At 35.2% G+C, this 24,371-nt stretch overlaps 2 protein-coding genes across 5 annotated transcripts in view; one reads left to right on the forward strand and one right to left on the reverse strand.

The window, feature by feature from the left end:
- Window positions 1-976: 976 nt before the first annotated feature.
- On the reverse strand, window positions 977-9,631 carry abhd5a (abhydrolase domain containing 5a). 3 transcript variants are annotated; one of them, XM_042740494.1, is made up of 8 exons: window positions 9,481-9,619; window positions 9,030-9,110; window positions 8,292-8,377; window positions 6,349-6,721; window positions 5,887-6,041; window positions 3,543-3,654; window positions 3,020-3,206; window positions 977-2,154 (listed from the first exon to the last, which is right to left on the reverse strand). In XM_042740494.1, the coding sequence occupies exons 1-8, from the start codon at window positions 9,510-9,512 to the stop codon at window positions 2,065-2,067; spliced, it is 1,116 nt and encodes a 371-aa protein (XP_042596428.1). In that variant the 5' UTR covers window positions 9,513-9,619; the 3' UTR covers window positions 977-2,064. The 3 variants fall into 3 exon arrangements, with proteins under 3 accessions (XP_042596428.1, XP_042596429.1, XP_042596430.1); XM_042740495.1 differs by lacking the exon at window positions 9,481-9,619 and adding an exon at window positions 9,425-9,460; XM_042740496.1 differs by lacking the exon at window positions 9,030-9,110 and having other exon boundaries at window positions 9,481-9,631.
- Window positions 9,632-9,867: 236 nt separating this feature from the next.
- The window catches only part of ano10a (anoctamin 10a), a 34,142-nt gene continuing 19,638 nt past the window's right edge, over window positions 9,868-24,371 (forward strand). The window contains exons 1-13 of one of the 2 annotated variants that reach the window (XM_019078875.2): window positions 9,868-10,047; window positions 10,150-10,369; window positions 12,768-12,918; window positions 14,115-14,312; window positions 15,636-15,770; window positions 16,913-17,032; window positions 17,408-17,741; window positions 17,860-18,095; window positions 18,938-18,993; window positions 19,313-19,387; window positions 19,501-19,683; window positions 19,886-20,077; window positions 21,190-21,318. In XM_019078875.2, the coding sequence (XP_018934420.2) occupies window positions 12,780-12,918; window positions 14,115-14,312; window positions 15,636-15,770; window positions 16,913-17,032; window positions 17,408-17,741; window positions 17,860-18,095; window positions 18,938-18,993; window positions 19,313-19,387; window positions 19,501-19,683; window positions 19,886-20,077; window positions 21,190-21,318 (1,797 nt within the window). In that variant the 5' untranslated portion in view covers window positions 9,868-10,047; window positions 10,150-10,369; window positions 12,768-12,779. Of the gene's footprint in view, window positions 10,048-10,124; window positions 10,370-12,767; window positions 12,919-14,114; window positions 14,313-15,635; window positions 15,771-16,912; window positions 17,033-17,407; window positions 17,742-17,859; window positions 18,096-18,937; window positions 18,994-19,312; window positions 19,388-19,500; window positions 19,684-19,885; window positions 20,078-21,189; window positions 21,319-24,371 lie in introns of those variants that run through there. The other variant, XM_042740493.1, reaches the window with a different exon arrangement.

A 24,371-nucleotide genomic window follows, 5' to 3' on the forward strand; every position in this document is an offset into this window, starting at 1 on the left:
ATTCATCAAAAAAATCTGAATTTGTGTTCCGAAGATGAACGAAGGTCTTGCGGTTTTGGAACGACATGAGGGTGAGTAATTAATGACAGAATTTTCCTTTAAATTTATTTTACATTTTTATAACATCACTGTCTTTGCTGCATCTTTAATTCAATAAATGCAGTTTTGTTGAGCATAAACCAGCGTACAATACATGTACTGAACTGTAATCAATAAAATGAATAAAACCGTTCTGTATTTCTTTGTGAATATACCATGTGTACCATTGTGTTAGGAACGCAGGTTTCCGAGAACATCTTTCCATGTCTTATCAGCAAATTTTTGAGATGCATCATTCGAGACTATCATGTACTTTCAGGGCTAAAATGTGCTTTTTAGTTTAATTCAGTAAAGCACTCTTGGTCATTCAGTGTTACCAAATGCACAGGAAGTGCAGTTCTAAAGTGCTTCCTGTGGGTTGAGCTGAGGGGTCATATTATTGATGTAGCGGATGTTATAATGGCTTAACATTGCCCTTGATGTTTAACTGCATTGACTCTGTAGTCAGTGTCAGTAAGTGTATGTGATTTAACTGCATTGAGTGTGTGTGTGTGTGTGTGTATGTGTGTGTGTGTGTGTGCATGTTGGTGGGGGTGGTGCAGGGCGGTAACATCCCTGCAGTGTTACATTGTGCCCTCTTGTGGATATGAACAGACATTATGTACAGACCAGTCGATGCTAAGAACATTTTGTATCAGTAGTTTTTGAGAAATATTTCTGCAAATGGAGAATGTTACAAATATGTAAGGAATATTTAAACGTTTAAACATGAGTAAAGTAAAAAAAAGCATTTAATGTACAATATAAAGTATGACCTGTAAATCACGAGAGCATTTTCCACCTGCTGTGTCATAACGGTCTCCAGGCAACCGTCTGGCCACAATGAGTCATATGATGAGTGTGTTTGATACGGCCCTTAGGACAGGGGACAGCTGTATTCAAGAGACTCATAAAATAAGTTTATTATTATTAAAATTAACAATAGACATCTGGGTTGGCACATGAAAAATAGATTGGACAAAACTGGAAAAATATAAATCCAAACAAATGTTATTTACAAAATCTTGACACCCACAATTTAATTTTAAATTTATATTGACATGAAAAATGCCCAGTTGTTACTGAATGCTTTTACAGAGTATTGACTTGTCCTAAAGCATTCATTGCATTTATTTTGCCAGAATACTTAACAGACTGTGACCTGGGGCTCACTATCTTTTTATATATCATTTGTGAAAACTGTAAAACCAGCCTGCAGGGCAAGATGGATTTAAAATGCCAAAATTTATAAAGGTTTTAGAAACTGAGGCACTTAAGAAAGATATTGCAGGAATCTGTTGAATGAAAATGTTTAGGTTACACATTAAGTGAACCAGAGACCAGAGAACACATATGCTTTCTGTTGCTCCACATGTCTGTTTCCCTTCTAATCTGATTTTATAGTTTAATGAGGTAGAAAACAAACAAAAATTCTTTGAAAGCTCTAAAACACAATCATTGCTGTCTATATTCATAAAACATTCATGATAGTTTAGAAACACAAAAGATGAAAAAGTGTATGAAAATGTTAATAATGAAAACAATTAACAATAATTTTTTTTTAAATGATAACTTAATGCCTACCAGGTCTGATTTGGAGAATTTTGTCTGTGGATTATATGTATATATTAAGTTCTATTTAAATAAAGCTAATATTCGCTAAAAACCTTTGTATACAAACATAATAATATATTTTATAATGATCCATAATTATTATATCAAAATCAAAGATCTTTTTTTTTTTAAATATAAACATTTGAATTTTTTCATATCAGTATATCATCATAATTACATGACATGCAAACTTATTGTTAAAAAAAATCAGTAGTGGTGCCAAACAAACATGTGGTTTTCAAACCAAGTGGCTTTCAAACTCTCAGGTTCAAAATTAGGATGCCACGCAGATAATCTGCTGCTCACGAGCTGATGTGGAGATACACAGTTCTGCAGAAGGCCATGTGTGAAGAGTTCCTAACAGCATGTACTTCAGCTTATTGTTTCACAGACATGAAGTATCTTCTGGTTGAAATCTTCTGGCTGGTCAGCATACACATAGTGTCCTCCGCCTCGTATGGCCTAAAACCAATGCATGTCAATAAGAAGTTTAATATTAGTACATAGGCACAGCCTAAGAATATCAAGAAAACAATACAATATGTGTATCAGAAGAGCCATAATAAACTGTAGGTGTTTCTTTTGAACCACTGCCACAGATTGTGATGTAAAACATTGCAATATTTTTGCTTGGCTCTTTTTGTATAACTAACTTTCCCAGTAACTTGAAGATTACACAATGGCGTTGCAGAACTGGACTAATTAGCTCCGTTATTGTGGTGAGAGGAGTCAGTCTGAAACACGAGCGCAATCATTGTACAAAGACCTTTGTTTCTGGACTGCAATTCAAGCAATTACAAAATGTACTTGTACAAGACTGCTTGCTCCCAACATTTTAATCTATTAGAATTTTTGCAAATTAAACTCCCACTGGGAGTAAGAAGTTACTTGTGAAAGTTATGTCATCTAGTCAAAGCTCCCAATGTCTGTGAAATTCCATAATCCTATGCATATATCATGCACTAAAACGGAAATACTGTCATGCTGCCCTTAAAAAAATCCCCCCCTTTGCATCAGTGTTGCTCGTACACTGGTGAGTCTCAAAATGGTGTCAAAAATAGTATTTAACTGCTCCATCCTTCAATAATAGGCTTTATGACAATGAAAAGGGATCTTGATAAAAATAAACTTCCATCACTCATTTGGAACAGTGTGATCCTTCAGAAGCATATGCAGAGTTGTAGGTGCTACACACAGCCAGGAGCAGCGCTGTCTGGCTTTCTCCTTATAACCTCATTGTGACTAGGTGTGCCAGGTTCCTAGTTTAAAGCAATGCAAAAGTCTCTATGAGTGACAGTGTGTGTTGAGCAGTGAATGGAGAACTCACAATGATCTCTACATGGGAGTTTGGCCTCATTTCTTTGATTGAATTGCCGGAGTGGCCATCTATGCTGGAGCGTGAGCCATAGATCACCGTAATGGGGATGTCGCTGTGAATCAGGCCAATTCTCTGCAGCATGGGCCTCTTTGCCCAGCCATACGGAATAGTCATGTTTTTAAAGGCTGTTTCACCGCTAAAAAATTAGAATCATAACAAAGAACTGACCATTACATTTCAACATTCACACAGACGCAAACACGCAAACACACACACAAACACACACACACACACAAACACACACACACACACACACACACACACACACACACACACACACACACACACACACACACACACATATATATAGTACAAGGACGTTCACAACAAAAGCATAATGGAGATAGATAGATAGATAGATAGATAGATAGATAGATAGATAGATAGATAGATAGATAGATAGATAGATAGATAGATAGATAGATAGATAGATAGATAGATAGATAGATAGATAGATAGATAGATTTGTTACCTTGGAATTTGGACATTAAGATGGTAAATATATTCTGTCACTCTGTTGTCATTAAACACAGTTGCAAATTTCTTTTTGAAGTCTGGTCTCAGAGTCTGCACAAGAGTAGGGCCTACAGAACAATGTGAACACACATCTGTAAAAACTAAAAATTTAAAATCCACCTGAAATCGATCTATCCAAAAATGATGGCTAACCCATAAAATTTTCATCTTATCATCAGTTCTTCACTTCATGTGTCGCATGTTCCCATAGTCAGTGACTAATGTCCAGCTCCATTCAGAATCCTACAGAACTCATCAGAAAGCTCTGCAGATTTCCAAGGAATTGGACGTCCATCACTCACAAAGTTCTAGGCACACAATACTCAAAATACTGAGGTGGAAAATGGAGGAACAATTTACTGTTAATAAATTTCCCAATTATTCATTTTAGGTCTCCAGAATGTGTGTTTCTTGTATTTAATGTTGATGCAATTATTGCCAATGCAACCAATATCGATTATTTTACTTTCTCAGCATCTAGAGTACACAGAGAAAAAAAAAAAGGCAAAGGTGTTTAGCCTTTCTTGATATATCAACCAATCATTGCAGAAATGTAATTTACATTATATTCATTTGAACTGCTGGCAATAAATACAACTACATAATTATAAAGTGTAGAACAAATTATAAAACTAACAATCCAACACGCTAAACATTAAATGGTATGCACTATATGGCAAATCTCATTTGCTTGATTATTGTATTGTCAAAAAATATAAATACATGACTACATTATATGACTATATTATTGCCCAGCAGTATATTAAAAGTTGGAAGTATAGTACATTCATTGTACCTTCATACATACAGTATACTTAGGTAATGTGATTTATAGTATATAGCAAATCTCATCTGCATGATTGTTTGCAAATTATATTGTAATGTATATAATGTATTAATGTAAAGTTGGATATTTAAATATGTCCAATTTTATCTGCATACATACAGTATACTCTTGTGGGGTATCATATAGCATATCTCAGCTGCTTGATTGCTTGTATCATCGCAAAATGTAATCTTCCAGCTCTAATCTGCTAAATGTGACTACTGAGGTATGGAGATATAAAGAAATTAATAACAATAACATCGTAAATTTCTGTAAAGTTTCTTTGAAAATGTTTGTATTGTGAAAAGCACCATACAAATAGACATGAAACTTACTGAATATTTGCAAACAAATTTACCATACCATTTGAGCAAAAAAAAATAAAAATAAACAAATACAAATTCAATACAAACCCACGTCAAGCTGGACATACAGCAATCATTTTCATTAAACAGCAGACAATGCCAGTCAGGATTTTGTGGTAGGTAAGTGAAATTATATTCATATTGTCTTGCTGTAATTTTCTTGCTGTCATTTTTCTGTCTAAAAGTTAATAAGGGCAGCTATTTCAAACAGTTAAAAAGAAAAAAAAAATCTGCAGTTTAGTGTTCCTCCTTTTATTAAAAAAAAAGGTTGTTTGTCAATTATTCTGGCTAATTTGATTATTGGTAGCTTTCAGTTACTAATAATAGTTTAGTAATCATAGCTCTGTTTTACACTTTCAACCATGTTAACAGAACCATGCAGATTTCCCTAAAAAAAAATTGCAGTTATAAATCCCTAAAATAAATCAGCCAATATAATCAGCTGTGAAAAAATTAGATTCTGTCTGGGCTTGCTTGTGATGTTAGACCCATCCTGAGTCAGGGGATTTCTGGCTATGAGGTTATGCTACTCCTAAAATACTGGGGACTTTCTGTCCAGGGGGTATTATACTAAACTAGCACTCAAGAAAACGGAGATGACACAGCATTTTTGGACCGATCTGAAATTAAGATACAGCTAGATCAAACATCATCATGTAAAAAATAGGAAAAGATCCCAGATGAGTTATCAAAAGGCTAGCTTGATAAAATATGATTGGAATAGCATCATTAATATTAATCTATGAACTTCAGAACACAAATATTCAGATCCTGGAAAATTCTAGGGTTACTGCCAAAGCCAATTTATCCTTGCAAAACAATTTTACAGCAGCATATACACAGAGGGCAATGCGATTAAGGTATGAGATATGAGACAGGTATGAGGAATGATAAGTGACATGCTCCAATTACCGATGGAATAATTTCAGTGAAATTGCAAGCACAACATCTTGGCTAAATCTGTCCCTGGGTTTCATTAATGGCAGTCTTTATCAAATGGTGTTCCACATCATTTAAGATATACACGCACATCTTGAGCCTTAAGCTATCATTTCTCTTTTTCTCATTATTACATTTGATTTGCACTCTCAGATTAGAGTAAATCTTACCTAAAGGTCCAGCCAATCTGAGACCAGCGAGAGGGTTGAATGGGCTCAGCATTGCCCCTATAGCTTTGATCCACACAGGAATGGGTCTATCTTGATCTCCTGGGTCAGGACGCTCTGGAAAACCCCACGGTTCCACCAGAATCAGGTGCTTTACTCTGGACAGTGCGTAAAAAGAATGACATGCTGTATTAAGTCAGTGGCATATTTTAACTGGATCACAACCCCATTCAGTGTTTTTTTTTTTTTTTTTTATGGTCGACTTCCAGCAACTTTTTTTTTTTTTGGTAGTAATCTGCACACTTTTATTTAAAATAAAAAATTTGAAAAAATCTTAGTGGATAAATATTAAAAAATTTGAGCAATGCAATTCTCTGTTGTGACTGTGTTGAAGTTCTTTACATTGCCATTGCATGAAAACGTGCATAAAATGCAAGACTCTTTTTCTTCTCTTCAGTTACAAACCTGGTTGGGTATGTGATAGCGTAGGATGCAGCCAGATATCCTCCTAGGTTATGGCCTAACATAATCATACTTTCCAGGCCCAGCTTCTCCCTCCACTGTTCGATGGACTCCACAAACTGGAGCTCAGCCTCCTGTGCATCCGTGTTAAAGTGAGGTCTGCTGCTCTGACCAAAGCCCAGCAGGTCGAAGGCATAAACGGGCCTCTGCTGTGAGAGAGAGTCCAGGTTCAGCGCCCAGAGTCCCACACCGCCCCCAAATCCATGCAGCAGCACCAGAGGAGTCTTATTTTCCTTTGGCCCCTTAAATACCAATGTCCACAGTGAGTTTTTGTCAGATATGTGGACAAACTGCCTGCAGAACTTGCTTGTGATGTCTGATAGGAATAAAAGGAAAAGAGAGGGAATCAGTAAGTTTCTCCTTTATAGAGAACCAGACTTATATTTATGTATTTGTTGTTTTTTTTTATTCTTTTTTTTTTTTTTTTTTTATAAATTAAAACTTCATTATCGCTTCACTATTTTTGATCAAATAAATGCAGTCTTGGTGAGCACAAGAGGCTTATTTCAAAAGCATTCAAATCATCTTAAAAAATGGCAAACTTTTAAATGGCAATTAATAATGTATATGATGTACATTATTGATTGTAACAACACAACTTAATAAAAAGATATATATATCCATCATTTTGACTGAATGGGCTGTACATTTTCATTCATTTTCTATTTTCAGAAGTTAGGAAAATAATGTTATGTTTGGTATGTTTGGCCCATTCTGTTATACTGCTCCACCAGTTTTTACACCATGCTGTCACTCACCAACAAAAACAAACTGAATAAAATCATACACATAGCTTCAAAAATAATACACTCCCCTACACCCAACATCTCAGAACTCAATGACAGAGCAATAGCCTGCCTTGCCTGGACAATAATAACAGACCCAGAGCACCCCCTCAACTTCCACTTCACTCTCTTGCCCTCCGGGCGAAGATACAGGACCCTAACATGGAGAAGGGCTCATTTCAAAAAGAGCTTTGTACCATCTGCAATTTCAATCCTTAATAGGCTACAAAGTTGAACATTCACCTTTTTGTGTTTTTGTTGTTGCTGTTACATGTGTACATGTACGTATGGATGTATGTGTATTTTTTTATTTTATTTATTTATTTTTTTGACAGTTGCGTGTACTGTATGATAATCTGTGAGAACAAATTTCCCGTTAAGGGACAATAAATTATCTATCTATCTATCTATATTAATGCTACGTGATATAACAACATCTATAGAAAAGCTCTTTTCAGCTTGCTGCATTATTTTCCTCCTCATTATGTTCATGTTTCTTTTGTATTCCGCTGTAAGTACACAAAAAAAGACAACATATACTGTACATTTGTGGTCTGCACTCCCGATTTAATTTACGATATAAACAATGAATAATTATGGTGGTTGTGTTGTGAGTATTTGCAGTGCGTGTGTTGTCAAACTGATGAAGTTGTTTTCTTAATTTGCAGGTGTTTTTTCTATTTGCAGTGTGTTGAGCTCTTTCGGCCACCGTAAATAATTCCCTGGAATGCACTAATAATCTTTCATTTTTCTCCCCAAATCCTCTTGTCTCTTTCCAGGTTTGTTTTCACATGGATGCTGTAAAATGTAATTGTTATGAAATATTGACATAAATTACCACAATGATATAATCTATCACGTCTGTAATATTGCTATGGATAGAAGGAGGATCTTTGGGAGTTATTAATGGTGTGTTGAAAGTCATTTGTTAATGCTTTTACACTAATACATTTCCTTTTAATGATCGATGGTTGAAGGGTGAGCAAAATAATGTCACCTCATTTTGAAATTGTATTTATAGAGTGAACTTAAGGGGTCATGGGGTGTAGGACAAAGGTGGATAAATTGATACAAACAAAGGACACGATCGCAGTTACTCACACTGCAGCATCTTCTCTTCTGTCTCCTTCAGTTGGCTCTGGGATGTTGGGCACCAGGAGGGCAGCCAGCCAGTGATCCACCATGATCTACAATATAATGAAATGTGATCCTCTTTTTCTTATTGAGTAAGGGATAGAATGTGGCTATATGTTCCAAAACTAAAAGAGAAACCAAACCAAAACAGTACTTTCTTAAACAACTGTTGCTAAACTGACATAAAGCATGATGTCATCAAGGGCAATGACTGATTCATGAGTGACGACAAATCGATGATATGGATTTGTCATTAAATACTTTCAAAAATGTTGCTGATTTAAATAGTTAAGGAAAATCTATGAAAGTATCACATTTATTTTGAGCTAAGAGACTCCATTAATCACCTTGAACAAAATGCTGAGTTAAAAAAAGAGTTTTTTAAGCACTTTTAAGACACATTCTGACCAAACAATGCCACCAAAAACACTATTAGGCCAGAAGAGTTTCCTCTGAGTAAAAAGACAGCCTAGCTATAGCACATAAATAGTTTTCTATAAGTGGAAGGGAATAGATTTGTTTAGATTTGTAGATCTGATTTAGAACATTGGTTCGCATTAGTAGTCCTATATGTTGTTTATTAGGAATACATGGTTCTTATGTATTAACATGAACACTGTAAAGTGACCAAAACATGCTCCTGGTACTGTAAATGGTAATGGCACTTAGTAGTTAGTTTATGAATTACAATTGGACCCATTTTACCTCAATGTCTTGTCCAAGAAACAGAAAACATTGTAGAAGAAACTACGAATACCAAGTAACATCAGTACACGCTGTGCCAGTCTAAAGCAAGAGAATGTAAAAGAGCTGTCAATCAAAGACACAATAATTATATTACAAAGAATGCAGGCAGTTAATAATTTCGTTAGATATTAGTTAAAGTGATTATTTACTAAAAAAAAAAAATAATAAATTGTCAATTGTAACAATTAAGACAATTTATATAAGTAGGAATACATTAACAACAAACAACCTAATATTAGGTTCTATTGATCAACACTGTGTGTACACTAAGTTCACATACAAGATGCAAACTAAAACGAATACAACTAACTGAAACAACAACATTAGCAACGCAAATATAAAATAGTTCACACCATTTTCATTTTTGAAGGGTTTTTGTTTAAATATGTGTTTAGAGGGTCACACTTACCCAGTGCCCGCTAACACTGTCTCCTCAGCCATGTTTTCAATACTGTTTGTTGTTCAACTTCAATGTCCGAATCGTGAACATTGTTCTAATGAGTCGAATCTTTTGAGTGAATCAGTCGAACAGTTCAATTAGCGGTTAGCAGTTCACTGTCCATTGTAACTATGTAAACGGTTTAAACATAAACTAAACTTTCTAACATAATGGTAATGTAACCATTCCGAATTCCGATGCATTTAATAAGCCACTGAATCAGCTGGCTGACAGATCCAGACTGATTCGCGATTTATATGAATCAATTCAGACTGGTTCATTGCAAAGAACCGGTTCAAAAAAGTGATTCAATCAAGAATCGGACAGCGCTTCCATTGATCACGTGATAAAGCGTCAACACCGTGAACTCTGATCTAGACTTCCTAGCTGGCTAGTGATTATTATCAGCGTTAAACTTACAGTTCAGAAGTCGTTTTCACCGCAGAACATTACGTGTTGTTTGAAGGCACAAATGATGTTTATTTTCTTTGATGTTAAATCGCATTTATAACGGTATAGGCGTTTTCACGAATAACTGTAAGATAATCTATTTAAGTCTGTAGGCTCGTGATTGTTTGCATAATTAAATCAGTGTTGATAAATCACTCACAGTTGCATATTCCTGTGTTTGTTTGACAGGTTTGAACGGTGGGTGGGTGTGATCTAGAATTAGGGCTGTGTCTTCTCGATGACGTGGAGGAACTCAAGTCAGCCTTAACTTTAAACCTCTCCGATTCATACTCTTGAATTGAACACAAATTTAAACAAGATTTTTAAATCACCTGGCTTAAATGGGTCTCTAAAGCGCAGGACTAACGTCTGTTTCGCTTTCCGGACAGCTGATCTCGCGTGAAACACTGTGAGTAGACATAGTTTACATGTCAGTGGGGTTTCAGGCCTGACATACGGCTTGTATCTTAAATATGTTACTTTACAAGCATTTAAGCTTTGCAAAGTGGTAGCGAGAGTGGCGTTGGTGGGTTATTTGTCTGTATAACTGTAAATGGGGTCGCATGTAGCCTGTCTTTGTATGTTTCCGAGTCGGGCATGTTTAGCTCCGCCCAGTTATGAATCTGTCAGTGATGTCAAACCCCGTTGACTGTTCATTCAGACAGGAAAAGCACAGAAATGTTAAATGTAATGAGAATCTCATGCTGTGTTTCCTGTCCACAAACTGTGCTGCTCCTGCAGGTTTAGTTTTACACAGATCTTCTTCTTCTTTTTTTTTTTGTCAGTTTTCTTGCCACACCTTTTTTTATGTAATGTTACTTTTCAGAATGTTTTTTTTTCTTCCAGAATTGCATGTTTAAGGATGCATGCATCTTCAAATGGTTGATGTTATGTTGTGCATGCAGATACAACCCATAAACAGATGCATACATGCATTATTAATCACATCAGGCAATTTGCAGTGTAGCAGCAGGCAGACACAAAATAACACACACACACACACACACACACACACACACACACACACACCTGTTTTGTACCTTTATGATGACTCTCCATTCACTTATGTTGTTTTTATATTGAACCAATTATATTTCCTCCCTCTTAACCCCCAACCTTTCCCCTAAAGCTAACCATCAGAAAGCTTTTTGCAGTTTTAGATTAATTAAAACCATAATCTAAATATGTGTGTGATATAATGAATAACAATGGAAAGTTGACTGTGCATTAAATAAGTACACCCCTACATCAGTGGCTTCTTGGTGTGGTTCCTTTAATTCTTATAAAAACATCAACAAGAATAAATGTTTTGCTCATTCCTCCATACTGTGTGATATTTTCTTTGATGTACGGCCCATCACAACAGTTCAGATTGAGGTCTGGATTAAAAGTGGTCTGAAATCCTCCGTTTGTAGATTGTTTTACATGCAATGGAATGGTAGATAGTTTGGGAATGCCTATAAGTCCCTTTCCACACTTTCCTTTAACCTTCCTTTCCTTCTCAGGTTGAATGGTGTACTTGTTTGTCCAAACTAGACTAGTTAAAAGTCTTTCTCTAGCTTTCCTCTTTAATGACGTTATACTATAATTCTAATATTAGGCTCTCGCTGTATACTGAAAAAAAATATATACTTTTTTTTTTTAAGGTAAGTGGTTGCAAACAATTTATTTTAGCTACATGTAATAAAAAAAAAATGTTAAAAGTTAGTCAACTAAATTTGTTTATTTAGATTTAGATTTTTTTTAAAGATGCAAATCATAAAAAAATTTACACTTGAAGAGTATTTGGTTGATTTATATATATATCTCTGCTGCATGGGTACATTGGGTACATTACAGCTGGTCAGAGCAGCTTAGTTGATATAAATAGAAAGAGACCACGGTGATACAAGCGGTGGTGAAATATAGAGTTTAGCAGCATTATACAAAAAGACTTGACTGTCCAGTGCCACGACTGACCAGTCAGAATCAAATATTCCAGAATGAACACAGATACTCTGTGAGCTACTACAATACTTAAAAGCATCAGGTCCTTGAAAACATCTTCAAATCTTGTCATCAGTTTGTTACCAAAGGAAAACGGATAAACAGTACTTTTCACAAGTTTGGTCTCTTATGTTCTCCAAGACTGCATTTATTTGGTCAAAAATACAGTAATGTGCTCAATAAATTTTTTTAATATTATTAGCAATGTTGAAAATAGTTGTAATTTTTAGTTTTCACTAGTTTTATATATATATATATATATATATATATATATATATATATATATATATATATATATATATATATATAATATATAAATAAACCAAAAAGCGACATTTGATGTATTGAATATATTTTAACCAAATAAAAGTGTTAATTAAAAAAAAAAAAAAAAAACTTTTGAATGGTAATGTACTGTGTATTGGAAGAGTAAGTCATATTATAAAGTGAATTTTATACTGTATGATGATATGTCTTCATCATCAAGCAAGCAGTACACAATATGTGACATATTAACCTTTTTTTTGTTGTTTGACCAACCATAAATTTTATTCTAATCTATTAGTTAGAATAGAATGACCTATTTGCATTAGTCTTCCGAGTAACATGAAAACATTTTCATAAGCAGTTATGGATGCAAATAAGGCTCGCTCTTCACGGTGTGAATTGTGTGGTGTTACTTTTGGTGTTTCATCTGCTTTCAAGTAGAATCTCACACTGTACCTTTTGTATCTGAATCTTGAGGAGAGTGAAATGTTTTATTTATAATTTTTTTTTTCTTTTTTATGCCCCTTGCCTCTTTTCGTCTGTGTGTAACACAGGGATCAGGAAAAATGCAACTTGGCTTGTCGTTTTCTGACAGTGATGTCTCTTCGTTCACCCCTCTGGTGGTGTTGGAGCTTGCTGATGACACCAAAGCAGAGGCCATCACTTGGTTACTAAACAGGATCAGAGACAAGCAGCAAAATGGAGGTGAGACCCCTGGCATGATACATCTAGGGAAAGAGGTTGACAGGAACTTAACATTTTCTGTAATATCTACTTGCCTTCTGAAGTTGTCTGTGTTTGAAGTCCGTTCTTTTTTTTTTTGGGCCTCTGTCAGTGTTAATCAACCACTCTGACCCATCAAACATGTGGTCAGGAACATAGATTATCAAATTCTGCTTATAGAGGAAACACTAGTGCAAAGTTACTACATACATATTGCTTGCACAGACAACAAGGAGCGACTGTGTGCCATATGAACTGCTCGGTGCCCTATTTATTAGTTTAAATAGTCTGACACTGCAGAGTTAAATATATATTAGTTCTAGTTCTGTAATAATTTTTTATTGTACTTAAGCTGTAAAGCTGTCATAAATGATAAAGTACTGCTGTAATGTTTCAATACTAGAGACCAGTAACATTAGATGTTATTGTATCAAGCTGTTTTATATTTATACAGAATATGGTTCAATGACATGACGCTTGCTTATTCAAAAGTGAATAAAAAATTCCTTTTATACACAGTTACTTGAATATGCCTCTTCTTTGAATAGCATGTTTTCAATTTCAGTTCTGCATTGAAATTCATTTTGGGGTTAAGTTATTCTGCAACTGTTCAGGTGCGATAATAAAGATAAAAAAACAATATGAATTTATTGAGACTGCTTCACTGTCTGGTGGTACTATTTCAAAACTTTTGTCTGCAACATCAAAATCATGTGATGTAGCCAGTATGCATAAAAAAAAAACAAAAAAAAACAGGAAATGATTCCCTCATGACTGTTCTCTGGTAAAATGAGCTGCCAACCTTCACTCAATCTACCATCACAAAAATCTTTTCTGCATTTCATCTCTGATTTATCTTGTTTACTAAATTATATATCTGCTAAACTTGCCATTGTGTACTATGAATAATGCTGGCTCTATGTAATCTTCCTTATCTGTAAGCATAAATAAATACATATGAATGTAAATATGTCAACGTCAAAAAGTCTAAAATATCAGATAATATGACCTTTTGCCTGTCAAGACAAATATTATAATATTTATGAATTAATAAGACTTTTTTAGAATCAATAAATAGAGTCACACAGTTTTCTTTAGTTAAATATTATGCACATGTTTTATTTATTGGGAATCTGACGGTCAAATATGTATGACTAACATGGTGATTCTGTTTACAGGAGCAGAGTTGTTGGTGAATCAGCTCCTGTTTCCAGCTCAGGATGATCAGAAGTCTAATCCAAATGTCTTTGTGGTGGGCTCTACATTGCAAAGGCTCTTAAATGGAGCTGAGGATGTAGGGTTGTTTAAGGAGTTTCAAGATGGGACAATGCGAGGATTCACTTATGCCAACAGAGAAAGCTTCAAAGACTTTAATGGTGATATTTGTGATTTCAGCTTCATTATATAGGCTTCACATCTTCAGTATATGACTAATTAGAAACAAGATATTGATTCTTTGAGAACACTTTGTTTTAAGGACAAATTAATTAGTTGCTTATTAGCATGCACATTACTAGCATATTGACTGTTTATTACTATTTATGAAGAAGATATTAATGTCTAATTCTGAATGACCATATTTTAGATTCCCCATACGTACACAACAACTACCTTACTAACTATTAAGCAACAAATTAGGAGTTTATTGAGGTTAAAATCATAGGGGCCGTTTACACGACAATGTTTTCAGACAAAAACAGGAAACTTTTTATGCTTTATAAACTTTTTAACTCATATTTTTGAAAATGGGTCTCAAAGTGCAAGTTTTTGAAAATGCTACTGTTTTTGTGTAAACACCCAGTATTGGGATCTTTGAAAACAGTGATGTCATGCGCGTGCGTAGTATGTGTTAGGTATGTAGACAAACACAGTACGTGTCGATTTTAATAGCAAGCGGGAACAAACATATATAACAATGGCAGAGTATATGGTACTGTTGTTGTTGCTCAAGAGTTTGCTAATGCTTCTTCAGCAAAGTGTGTATTAACTTCACCAATATTACAGTCAACAGCGGAGATGCATCATCATGTACATCACATAATCGTCACTTACTTACAAGGTGACAGCGCCAACTACTGGCCTGGCATACGTAATACAGCGTTTTTAGCCGTTTTTGCGGATATGTGTAAACGCAAATCGTTTTGAATATGTTGTCGTGTATACGTAAAACCTTTTAACAACGCAAGGGAAAAACTTTTCAATTTTTGACTACATTGTTGTCGTGTAAACGTAGCCATAGTTAATAGTGAGAACTGGTCCCCAAACTAAAGGTTTCCAAAAACGGGAAACTTTTTATAATTTTTTCCCCTTAAAACACATCACAACAAAATTTTTTTCAATGAAAACTTTTTTTTTTTTTAAATTGGGTTTCAAAGTGCAAGTTTTTAAAAACTTTTGCATAGGACCTGTTAGGTATGTAGACAAGCGCAGTACATGTCAATTTTAAAGGCAAGTGCGAACAAACATACACAACAATGGTGGAATACATGGTACTGTTGTTGAAAATGTTGTCTTGTATACGTGAAACTTTTTAAAAAGGCAAGGGAAAAACTTTTTTGACTACATCGTTGTTCTGTAAACGTAGCCTAAAAGTGTGACTGGTTTTTCCAATAGGGATACATTATTAAGATAAAATACACTCAGTAACTGTATTGGTCCAGGTTGTTCTGTAACATTGCATTGTTACATTGTGCTCATAGGAGATGGAGAAGGATTTCTCAGTGACGCAGAGTGTCAATACATTATCAAACATGAGTTGGACACACTTAGGGCTAAGAACGAACAGCATGTTCCTGGATACCCTAAGCTCAAGCTCTACCCTGGAAAATCAGTTGGTAAGTGTGTTTCTATAACCAGCTGCATTAGATAAATACAGTAACAAAAAACATTAAAATTGCGTTGTGTATTTTTTTATTTAAAATGCTTCTATCCCAGTTTGAAATGCAGACTCAGTAAGTTATTTGTAAAAAATTTCAGACAATTTTATACATGCATTATATATGCTTTCAAAATTGTTCTGTTTGTTTGAATGGCCCGGAACAAGAACAGTACCTCAAACAATGGTGTATATCAACTCCAAATCAAAAGTGACCCCATTTACATGTTCTGGGTGTTAGTCATCTGGTCATCATATTCCTAGCAATTGTTCATCCTCATAACCTTTAAACAAAAAGTAATAAATTGAGGGGAGGGTGGTGAAAATGCTGTTAAAGGATTAGTTCACCCAAAAATTAAAATTCTGTCATTAATTACTCACCCTCATACTCAAAGACCTTTGTTCATCTACGGAATACAAATTGTGATATTTTTGATAAAATCCTACGAGATTACTTTTTGTGCGCAAAGAAAACAAAAATAATGACTTTTTTTATTCAGCAATTATTTTCTGCACATGTATGCGCCGTTGTACAATCACACATTGAATTCTTACATGCAACAGAAGAAAATATTGTTATAAAGTTGTTATTTTTGTTTTCTTTGTGCACAAAAAGTATTTTCGTAGCTTCCTAAAATTAAGGTTGAACCACTGATGTCACATGGACTATATTAATTATGTCCTTACTACCTTTCTGGGCCTTCAACATGTCAGTTGCATTGCTGTCAATGCAGGGTCAGAAAGCTCTCGGATTTCATTAAAAATAACTTAATTTGTGTTCTGAAGATGAACAAAGGTCTTACAGGTTTGGAACGATATGAGGGTGAGTAATTAATGACAGAAGTTTTATTTTTACTAACCCTTTAACCAGTGGTCACACTTTCTGTTTGCTAAAACATTATTGGTGTAAATGTTTTTGATTACTTGTTTATTCAAAAGGGAAAATCAGAAATAGAATATTAATATTGGTGTTTTTATATGTACTTTTAAAAACAATGTTGAAATAAGTTTAAGTATTTGTAAGGTCATGTTATCTCAACATGGCATTGCTTTTTTGGTTTCACATTTGAAGTTACATTTTATCTGTAAACTCTTTTCCAGTGCGGAGGTTGCAGTCTAAAGGTGTCCTAATCCAGTATTTTCCTCTCCATAACAAAGAAGACCTTAAAAGACTCTCGTTCTCATGGTACAAAAAGTTCAAACTGTCCTTCCAGCCACTGGGTGAGTCACTCCGTCTGTGTGCGCTGGCAGCATGAACTTTAAACCCAACTCCAGGCCTTATTATCAGTTTTCTGATATAACTTACTGTGAAAAGAATTTCACAAGAATTTTGGTTATACAAGTACATCAGAATGTCATATTTGGTGGGTGTGTTGATTTATAGCTGCTCTCTTGAATTATTCTGGGAATTCAAAAGTACTGTTGATTTGCTTGCTTAATGCAAATGTAAAATGAAGCAGATTTGTACTTACACCATCTCAAAGATCAGCTCAACTTAAAGTCTGGTGTTTTTGAACATTAAACACATGCATTGAAACTGCTGTGTACTGTGCTATATTAATTGCAGATGTTCTGCTTGTGTCTTCCATGATGTAGATGACATCAGACATTACTTTGGTGAGGGTCTGGCACTCTACTTTGGATTTCTGGAGTATTTCACATTTGCCTTGGTGCCCATGGCCCTCATCGGTATCCCTTACTACCTCTTTGACTGGGAGGACTATGACAAGTATGTGCTGTTTGCTGTCTTCAACCTGGTTTGGTCTACAGTATTCTTGGAAGTGTGGAAGAGATGCAGCGCTACGTTGGCGTACGGGTGGGGAACTCTGAGTCGCAAAAAAGCATTTGAAGAACCGAGAGCTGGATTCCATGGAGCTCTGGGATTTAATCCAGTCACGGGCCGAGAGGAACCGGTCTACCCTAGCTCAAAGTACAAGTTTTTGTAATGTTGCCATGTTTTGGGGAAAAAAAGTATTAGAATCATGATAAATATAGGAAGTGTTCTAGATGCTCAGTATATTTTGACAGTGTTTATTTTCCCATGACAGGCGGCAGTTGAGGATATATTTGGTGTCGGTTCCCTTCGTTCTGCTGTGCCTGTATCTGTCCTTTTACGTGATGATGGTTTACTTTGACATGGAGTTCTGGGCCATAAATACATACCATGAAAATCCTAACATTGCGACAAGCATTCTGCTGTTTGTACCCAGTATCATCTACGCGGTGGTCATCGAGATCATGAACTTACTGTATCGCTGTGCTGCAGAATTTCTCACAGACTGGGGTGAGCCGGAAATTCTTCTTGTCTTTTTTTCGTTCTTATTTTACAATCTTTTTTTTTTTTGTTTGTCTTGGCTTAATAACAGTTAGCTAAGGTTACTTCACCCCAAAATGAAAATTCTGTCATTAATTACTCACCCTCATGTCGTTCCAAACCTGTGAGACCTTCGTTCATCTTCGGAACACAATTTAAGATATTTTGGATGAAAACCGGGAGGCCTGTGACTGTCCCATAGACTGCCAAATAAATAACACTGTCAAGGTCCATAAAAGGTTTGAAAGTCGTCATCAGAATACTCCAACAATCATACATGTAGAGACAAAGATAAAAAAGATCACAAACAGCATATGGTGATATGGAGAGACACAGAGGAGACTGTTGACAAAGGAATTGTTGAATAAAGTCATTATTTTTGTTTTCTTCGCTTACAAAAAGTGTTCCCGTTGCTTCATATAACCCAGATTGCACGTCTGATGGTAGATGGAGTATTCTGACAATGACTTTCATACCTTTTATTGAACTTGACAGTGTTACATACTTGGCAGTCTATGGGACGGTCACAGGCCTCCCGGTTTTCATCCAAAATATCTTAAATTGTGTTCTGAAGACGAACAGAGCTTTTACAGGTTTGGAACGACATGGGGGTAAGTGATTAATGACAAAAATTTGCTTCCTCCTTGGGCTTGATGAGGCCCCCTGGTTGAGAAACATTGGTCTAAATCATATTTATTTGTGATGTTGCCATAATTTAACGGAAATGCTATTAATGCCTCACACTAAAAATTAGTTTATGTTACCTTCCAACACAGAGGTAAATCACATTCCTTGTATTTCGTTTTTTGCAGAAAACCACAGACTGGAGTCATCATTTCAGAATCACCTTGTGCTCAAAGTTTTGGTGGTATGTTTTAAAAAAAAAATGTCTTCTGTTTTTATACTTCATATTTTCAGTCTTGTAATATTGAGCATTGAATTCACTTGCATTTAATGTTTTACTATTTATTTATTCTTTTTACTTCTTTAAATATATAGGGTAGTTTTAAAATTGTGATTTCAATGCCTATATGATTCTATTTAAAAATCATTAGTAACCATAAATGACTGTAATAGTAGTGGAAATGCATTGGTCTAAAGGTGTGGGAACCCTGGCTTTATTCAAATAATGCACATTTCTGAAGAGGTCATTTTTTTTAATTATTGGATGTTTTGTTTGTTTCCAGTTTAACTTCGTGAACTGCTTTGCCTCTCTCTTCTATATTGCCTTTGTCATGCAAAATATGGTGCTATTGAGACAGGTCAGTATTTCGGACAAGCAACAGCTGCTTTGACAAGCAATATATCAAGTGTAGTTAAAAGATGCCTTATGGTTTTAAATGGAGGGAAATTGTCTCTGTGTGTGGATCATCAGAGTTTGGCCACTCTGCTCATCACCTCTCAAATCCTGAATCAAGTGATGGAGGCCTTCCTGCCATACTGGCTGCAGAGGAGAAGGAACAAGAAAGTCCATAAGAGGATGAGGAGGCTGATGGGTGATAAAGAGCTCCCCCTGCTGGGACAAGTTCAGCTGGAGACCGAAATGAACACCTATCTGGTAGGTCCTAGTAACCGCTACCAGTTGGGTGCCTTGAGTTTTAAAGAATATATAATTTCAAAAATATATCATTTTGTCCACCTAAAATGCTAGTTTCTTGCACGAAAACATCATCATTTAGGTTTTAGATCACCATTTATGTCCCTTTCTGACCTTTAAATTTCTCTGTAATAACTTCTCCGATCTAAAATTCTCTGATCAGGGCACATTTGACGATTACCTGGAGCAGTTTCTGTTGTTCGGCTATGTGAGTCTGTTCTCCTGTGTGTATCCGCTGGCTGCTGTGCTGGTGGTGCTGAACAACATCACTGAGGTTTATTCTGACGCCTTCAAGATGTGCCATGTTTTCAAGCGTCCCTTCTCAGAACCAGCCGCGAACATCGGTGTGTGGCAGGTGAGAAAACCTCATGAGGTCTCAAGTCTCACATCCAGAAGAGCTGGTAATTTACTGTACAATAGAGAAAGCTTAAGAGACAGAAGAAATGTAAAGTGCTATAAAAACAGAGTTTAATCTGATAGACTTCAAATGATTATTTGAATCATCATAATTACATCATAAAAACAAATCCAGACGAAAGGTGCTATTATAATATTAGCAATCTAAAATGTGGCCTTCTTTCTTTAATATTGATTGTTTAAAGGTTCTTACAAAAATATAGAAATTGTTATTATTAATTCTTATTTATGACCTCATGCCCTTCTATTCCATATGCTGTTCTTTTGTTTGTGGAAAACAAAATGAGAAATTGAGAGAAGTCTTAGTAGCAGCTCTTTTTCATACAACACTGACCATCAAAAAGCATTCTAATATGCTTTTATTTGGTGCTTAAGTAACATTTGGCACAGTTATACTCCTATTCAGAGAAAAGGGCATGTGAAATTTATATCACACAGTGGTGTACAAAGTACACAAATCATGTACTTGAGTTAAAGTACAAATGCTCCAATAAAAATATCAGTACTACTTTAAAGTTTTTCTTGAGTAAATGGTACAAAGGTACTTGTTTTTAATGTACTGAAGCATCAAATGTAAAATTCCATCAATTATTTATTTATTTAACGTGATATGCTTCATCCTATTACTCAGAATACCTCTGAGTCAGAACAAGTCATGAGGAAGATTAGTGGAAGCAGACATTAAATGATCAAAAACATCAAATCACACTAGTCTCTCTTATATATCTGATATCCACTTACCATTTAAAGTTATTTAGACTAAATGTCTTTATAAGAAACATCTGTCTGTCCCATTTAAATGGTAGTGTATGTTTACACACCAGTGTGAATTTTTTTTTTTTACCACTATTATAGTATTTGATAATATTTTGAATTAGCTTTTATTTTTTGGTTTATTAAACTTTATGTATTTATTTATTTATTCTCTCTCTCTCTCTCTCTCTCTCTCCCTCCTCTCTCTCTCTCTCTCTCTCTCACACACACACACACACACACACACACACACACTTACAAAAACAAAACTAACATTTCATCTTTTTATTCTTCCAGTTGGCATTCGAGACAATGAGCATTATCGCCGTGGTGACCAACTGTGCCTTGATTGGTTTATCCCCACAAGTGAAAGCATATTTCCCTGAATCAGACACTCAGCTGATCCTCATTGTGGTGGCAATAGAGGTAACATATTCTTCTGTCCTTACACTGTGATAACCTATAACCTCCTTTTGCAATGGCCCAAATGGTCCATAAGGTGGCATCAGTGAGTTATTTTCATTCTGCATGCTAGTGTATGAGTGTTGAAGGGTGCTAAACTTGGCTGTAGTCCTTGTTTCCTTAACCGCCATCCTGGTGGTTTGGATAATGCAGGAAACATGGTGTATTAGACTTAGTCAGTTTGTGTAAGAGAAGAATCCCGATCCCCACTACTGTGGAGCTCCAGTCCATGTGGGTTAACGTCAGAATTAAACAGGAGGTTCAATAAAGGATAAGCTTTGCTTCTAGCCTCAGGAGACCCACTCAAAATAACTGACCCAAAGCGTGGAGAGAATCACACACTCACGCACAAACACACTAGAGGCTTGTGTTTTTGGGGGAAGAGAAAATAGAACTCCTGAAATTCTATGTGAACCTGGTGGGGATCTGGGGAGGAATTCATTGTGCCATGTCTTGTTTTCCGCTAATTAAACTTCGCAGTAATCACTGGAGTTGTAATTAGGCCATACTGATTTGCGCACGGCATCAGCGTACCATGACAGAATTTAAAATAAAACTCAAAACCAGGAGTGTTGTGGGAATACAAAAGTCTTTACAAACCTCAAAAGCAAATGGCTGTAGTCATTCAGGTTTGTGTATGGCTTTGTTGTTTCGTTCTGCAACATTAAATCAAGAAAACTTAATCCAAACTGACTCAAGTCAGACCAGATATGCATGTCAAATCAAAAGCAAACAGTAGTGTTGTCGCCTCGAATAGGCTGTATTTGAAGTTCTAATTCAGATTGATTGGATTGAGTTTGGCTGCTCCTGCTGGTTGGTGTGAATTGATTTGTTTAGGGCTGGTTCAGCTGGAGAACGGGTATGCTGGCTGCACTGGAACAGCTGCTGTCAGCTCAGGTCATGGCAGGCCAACTCGTTGCTCTAAATCAACTTTGTTTGTGGGTCTGTATCTCTGATGTGTTGATTCATTTCCTGTGAGGGTCATGGCACTCATCAACCTTTGATAGCTTGGATGGTAGAGTAGAGGATGTTACATTAGAAGAGTTACACAACTGTTCTAATGTAACATCCTCTACTATCTATCTATCTATACTTTATACAAAATTATATATATTTTTTCTAGTGCTGGGCTAGTACTGGTATTTAAAATAATAGTTTTTGTGTACACAATATATGTGTACTGTGTATATTTATTATGTATATATATATATATATATATATATATATATATATATATATATATAAATGATATGAATAGAAATATATACACATGTATTTAATAAATATACACAATACACATACATGTATAATGTACACAACAACTTTTATTTTGAATGTGATTAATTGTGATTAATCGTCGATTAATCATTGCCAGCGAATCCCTTTTTTCCTCAGGTTAGTGTTGGCTTAGTTACAGTTTTTATTTATTTATTTATTGCTTTTGTAGAGCAGAATAACAGTGAAATCATGAGATTCAATCATCAGAAATGGAATTATGGAAATTATGTAATGAATAAACCCATTATACCTAACAAAACGGTCTTGTTTACTTGACCTTATAATTTTTTTAAAAATGGGGAAAAAATCGAATCATTTGACACTATTAGACAAATAAACAAACAAGTAAATACATAAAAAAGATCAGGAGAAACATACAGTCATGTCTGTCCTAACTTTATAATTTTTTTATTCAATAGTTTTATTGAAGGGAAAAATGCTTTTGAATTGCCATCAGTGGAGAAAACTGCATTTTGGAACCATAATAGTGAAGTTATGGCATTTAGCAGGTGTGTCTAACTGGACAGTGCTATCCAGCCAAAGACCTTACGTGTCAACTTTTAGCTGAATTAGTGGCTTGTGTTTGGGGCTACCTAAGGGACGGCTGTAAACCTGTTTGGAAATACCTATAAAATGTGTCTGATGCCACAAATGATTCAGAATTATACACTTTATATTTTATTAATCATGCTGGACTTGAATCTAAATTGACTTGTATTAATTTACATATACTTTATTTAATTTTAAAGGTATCAGTGGGGGGAATATTTGTTGTATTAAAGAAACGGAATCTTAATGGCGTAATGTTTTTTTTTATTTATTTTTTTTATACTGTACAAACTGTATTTCATGTCCTCGTAGCCTACCCTTAAAGCGTGTTTCCTCAAAGGGACTAATGGGACTTTACTGGTATTATTGCACTTGCAGGGACATTTGTTCCCCATAATTTAGAGAATACCAGGTACACATTCACACATTTTGCATGTGTGGTTTACGGGGACATTCCAGTTCTATCCCCTTACACTAACCCTAACCTAAACCTACCCCTTACAGAAAACTACTGGCAATTTTTGAATTACAAAAACACAGTAAAGTATGTTTTTTAAGCCATTTGGTGTGCATTGACACAGGAAGAGTTTATGTTGTAGTACCCATGTCATTATACAAGTTTTCCTAGCCAATAAACAGGGTTATTATAGAAAGAAAAAAAAATAATGATTGAATAGTTTTCATATGACAGTGTGTATTTTAGATGTGAGTTTTGTTGTAATAAATGTGGTCATTTTGTTAAATAGAAATATAATAATATATTACCAAAAATATAATTCTTTTATTTAGTAAGGAGAAATATTGCAGGCAAGGTAGTTTCTCAAAAGTGATAAAAGATTTGTTAATGGAATTGTTAGAGTCTATAAATTAAGGATTTTACTCCTTAATAGCTATAGAAATTATCTGTCATTAACAAACTTATGTGTGTGTATATGCACATTTACATAGAGCTCACACACTGAGTAGAAAGCAAGTCACATTCTCTGTCTATATTCTCAAGGCTGTCTTTCTATATTTTATTGACTCTGTTAGTTCATTAAGTGGAGTGAGCAGGGATTGGCATCGGATCAGTATGCAGAGGGGGAGTGTTTGCTTCTCATCGACTGAGTGCTGTGTGATGTATGGATCGCTTCCAGAAGTAGTAATACAATATTATATAGTCTGACATGACAATATGATATATACCAACA

Source organism: Cyprinus carpio, chromosome B16 (genome assembly GCF_018340385.1).
Source record: "Cyprinus carpio isolate SPL01 chromosome B16, ASM1834038v1, whole genome shotgun sequence".
In the NCBI taxonomy this organism is placed as follows: Eukaryota; Metazoa; Chordata; class Actinopteri; order Cypriniformes; family Cyprinidae; genus Cyprinus; species Cyprinus carpio.

Bases quoted from the DNA above. Each gene is read 5' to 3' on its own strand.
- abhd5a (XM_042740494.1), bottom strand. From the start codon at position 9,512: ATGGCTGAGGAGACAGTGTTAGCGGGCACTGG. The intron at 8,378-9,029 runs GTAAAATGGGTC...ATTATATTGTAG, and splicing joins TTCTTGGACAAGACATTGAG to ATCATGGTGGATCACTGGCT. The intron at 3,207-3,542 runs GTAACAAATCTA...CTAATTTTTTAG, and splicing joins CTTAATGTCCAAATTCCAAG to CGGTGAAACAGCCTTTAAAA.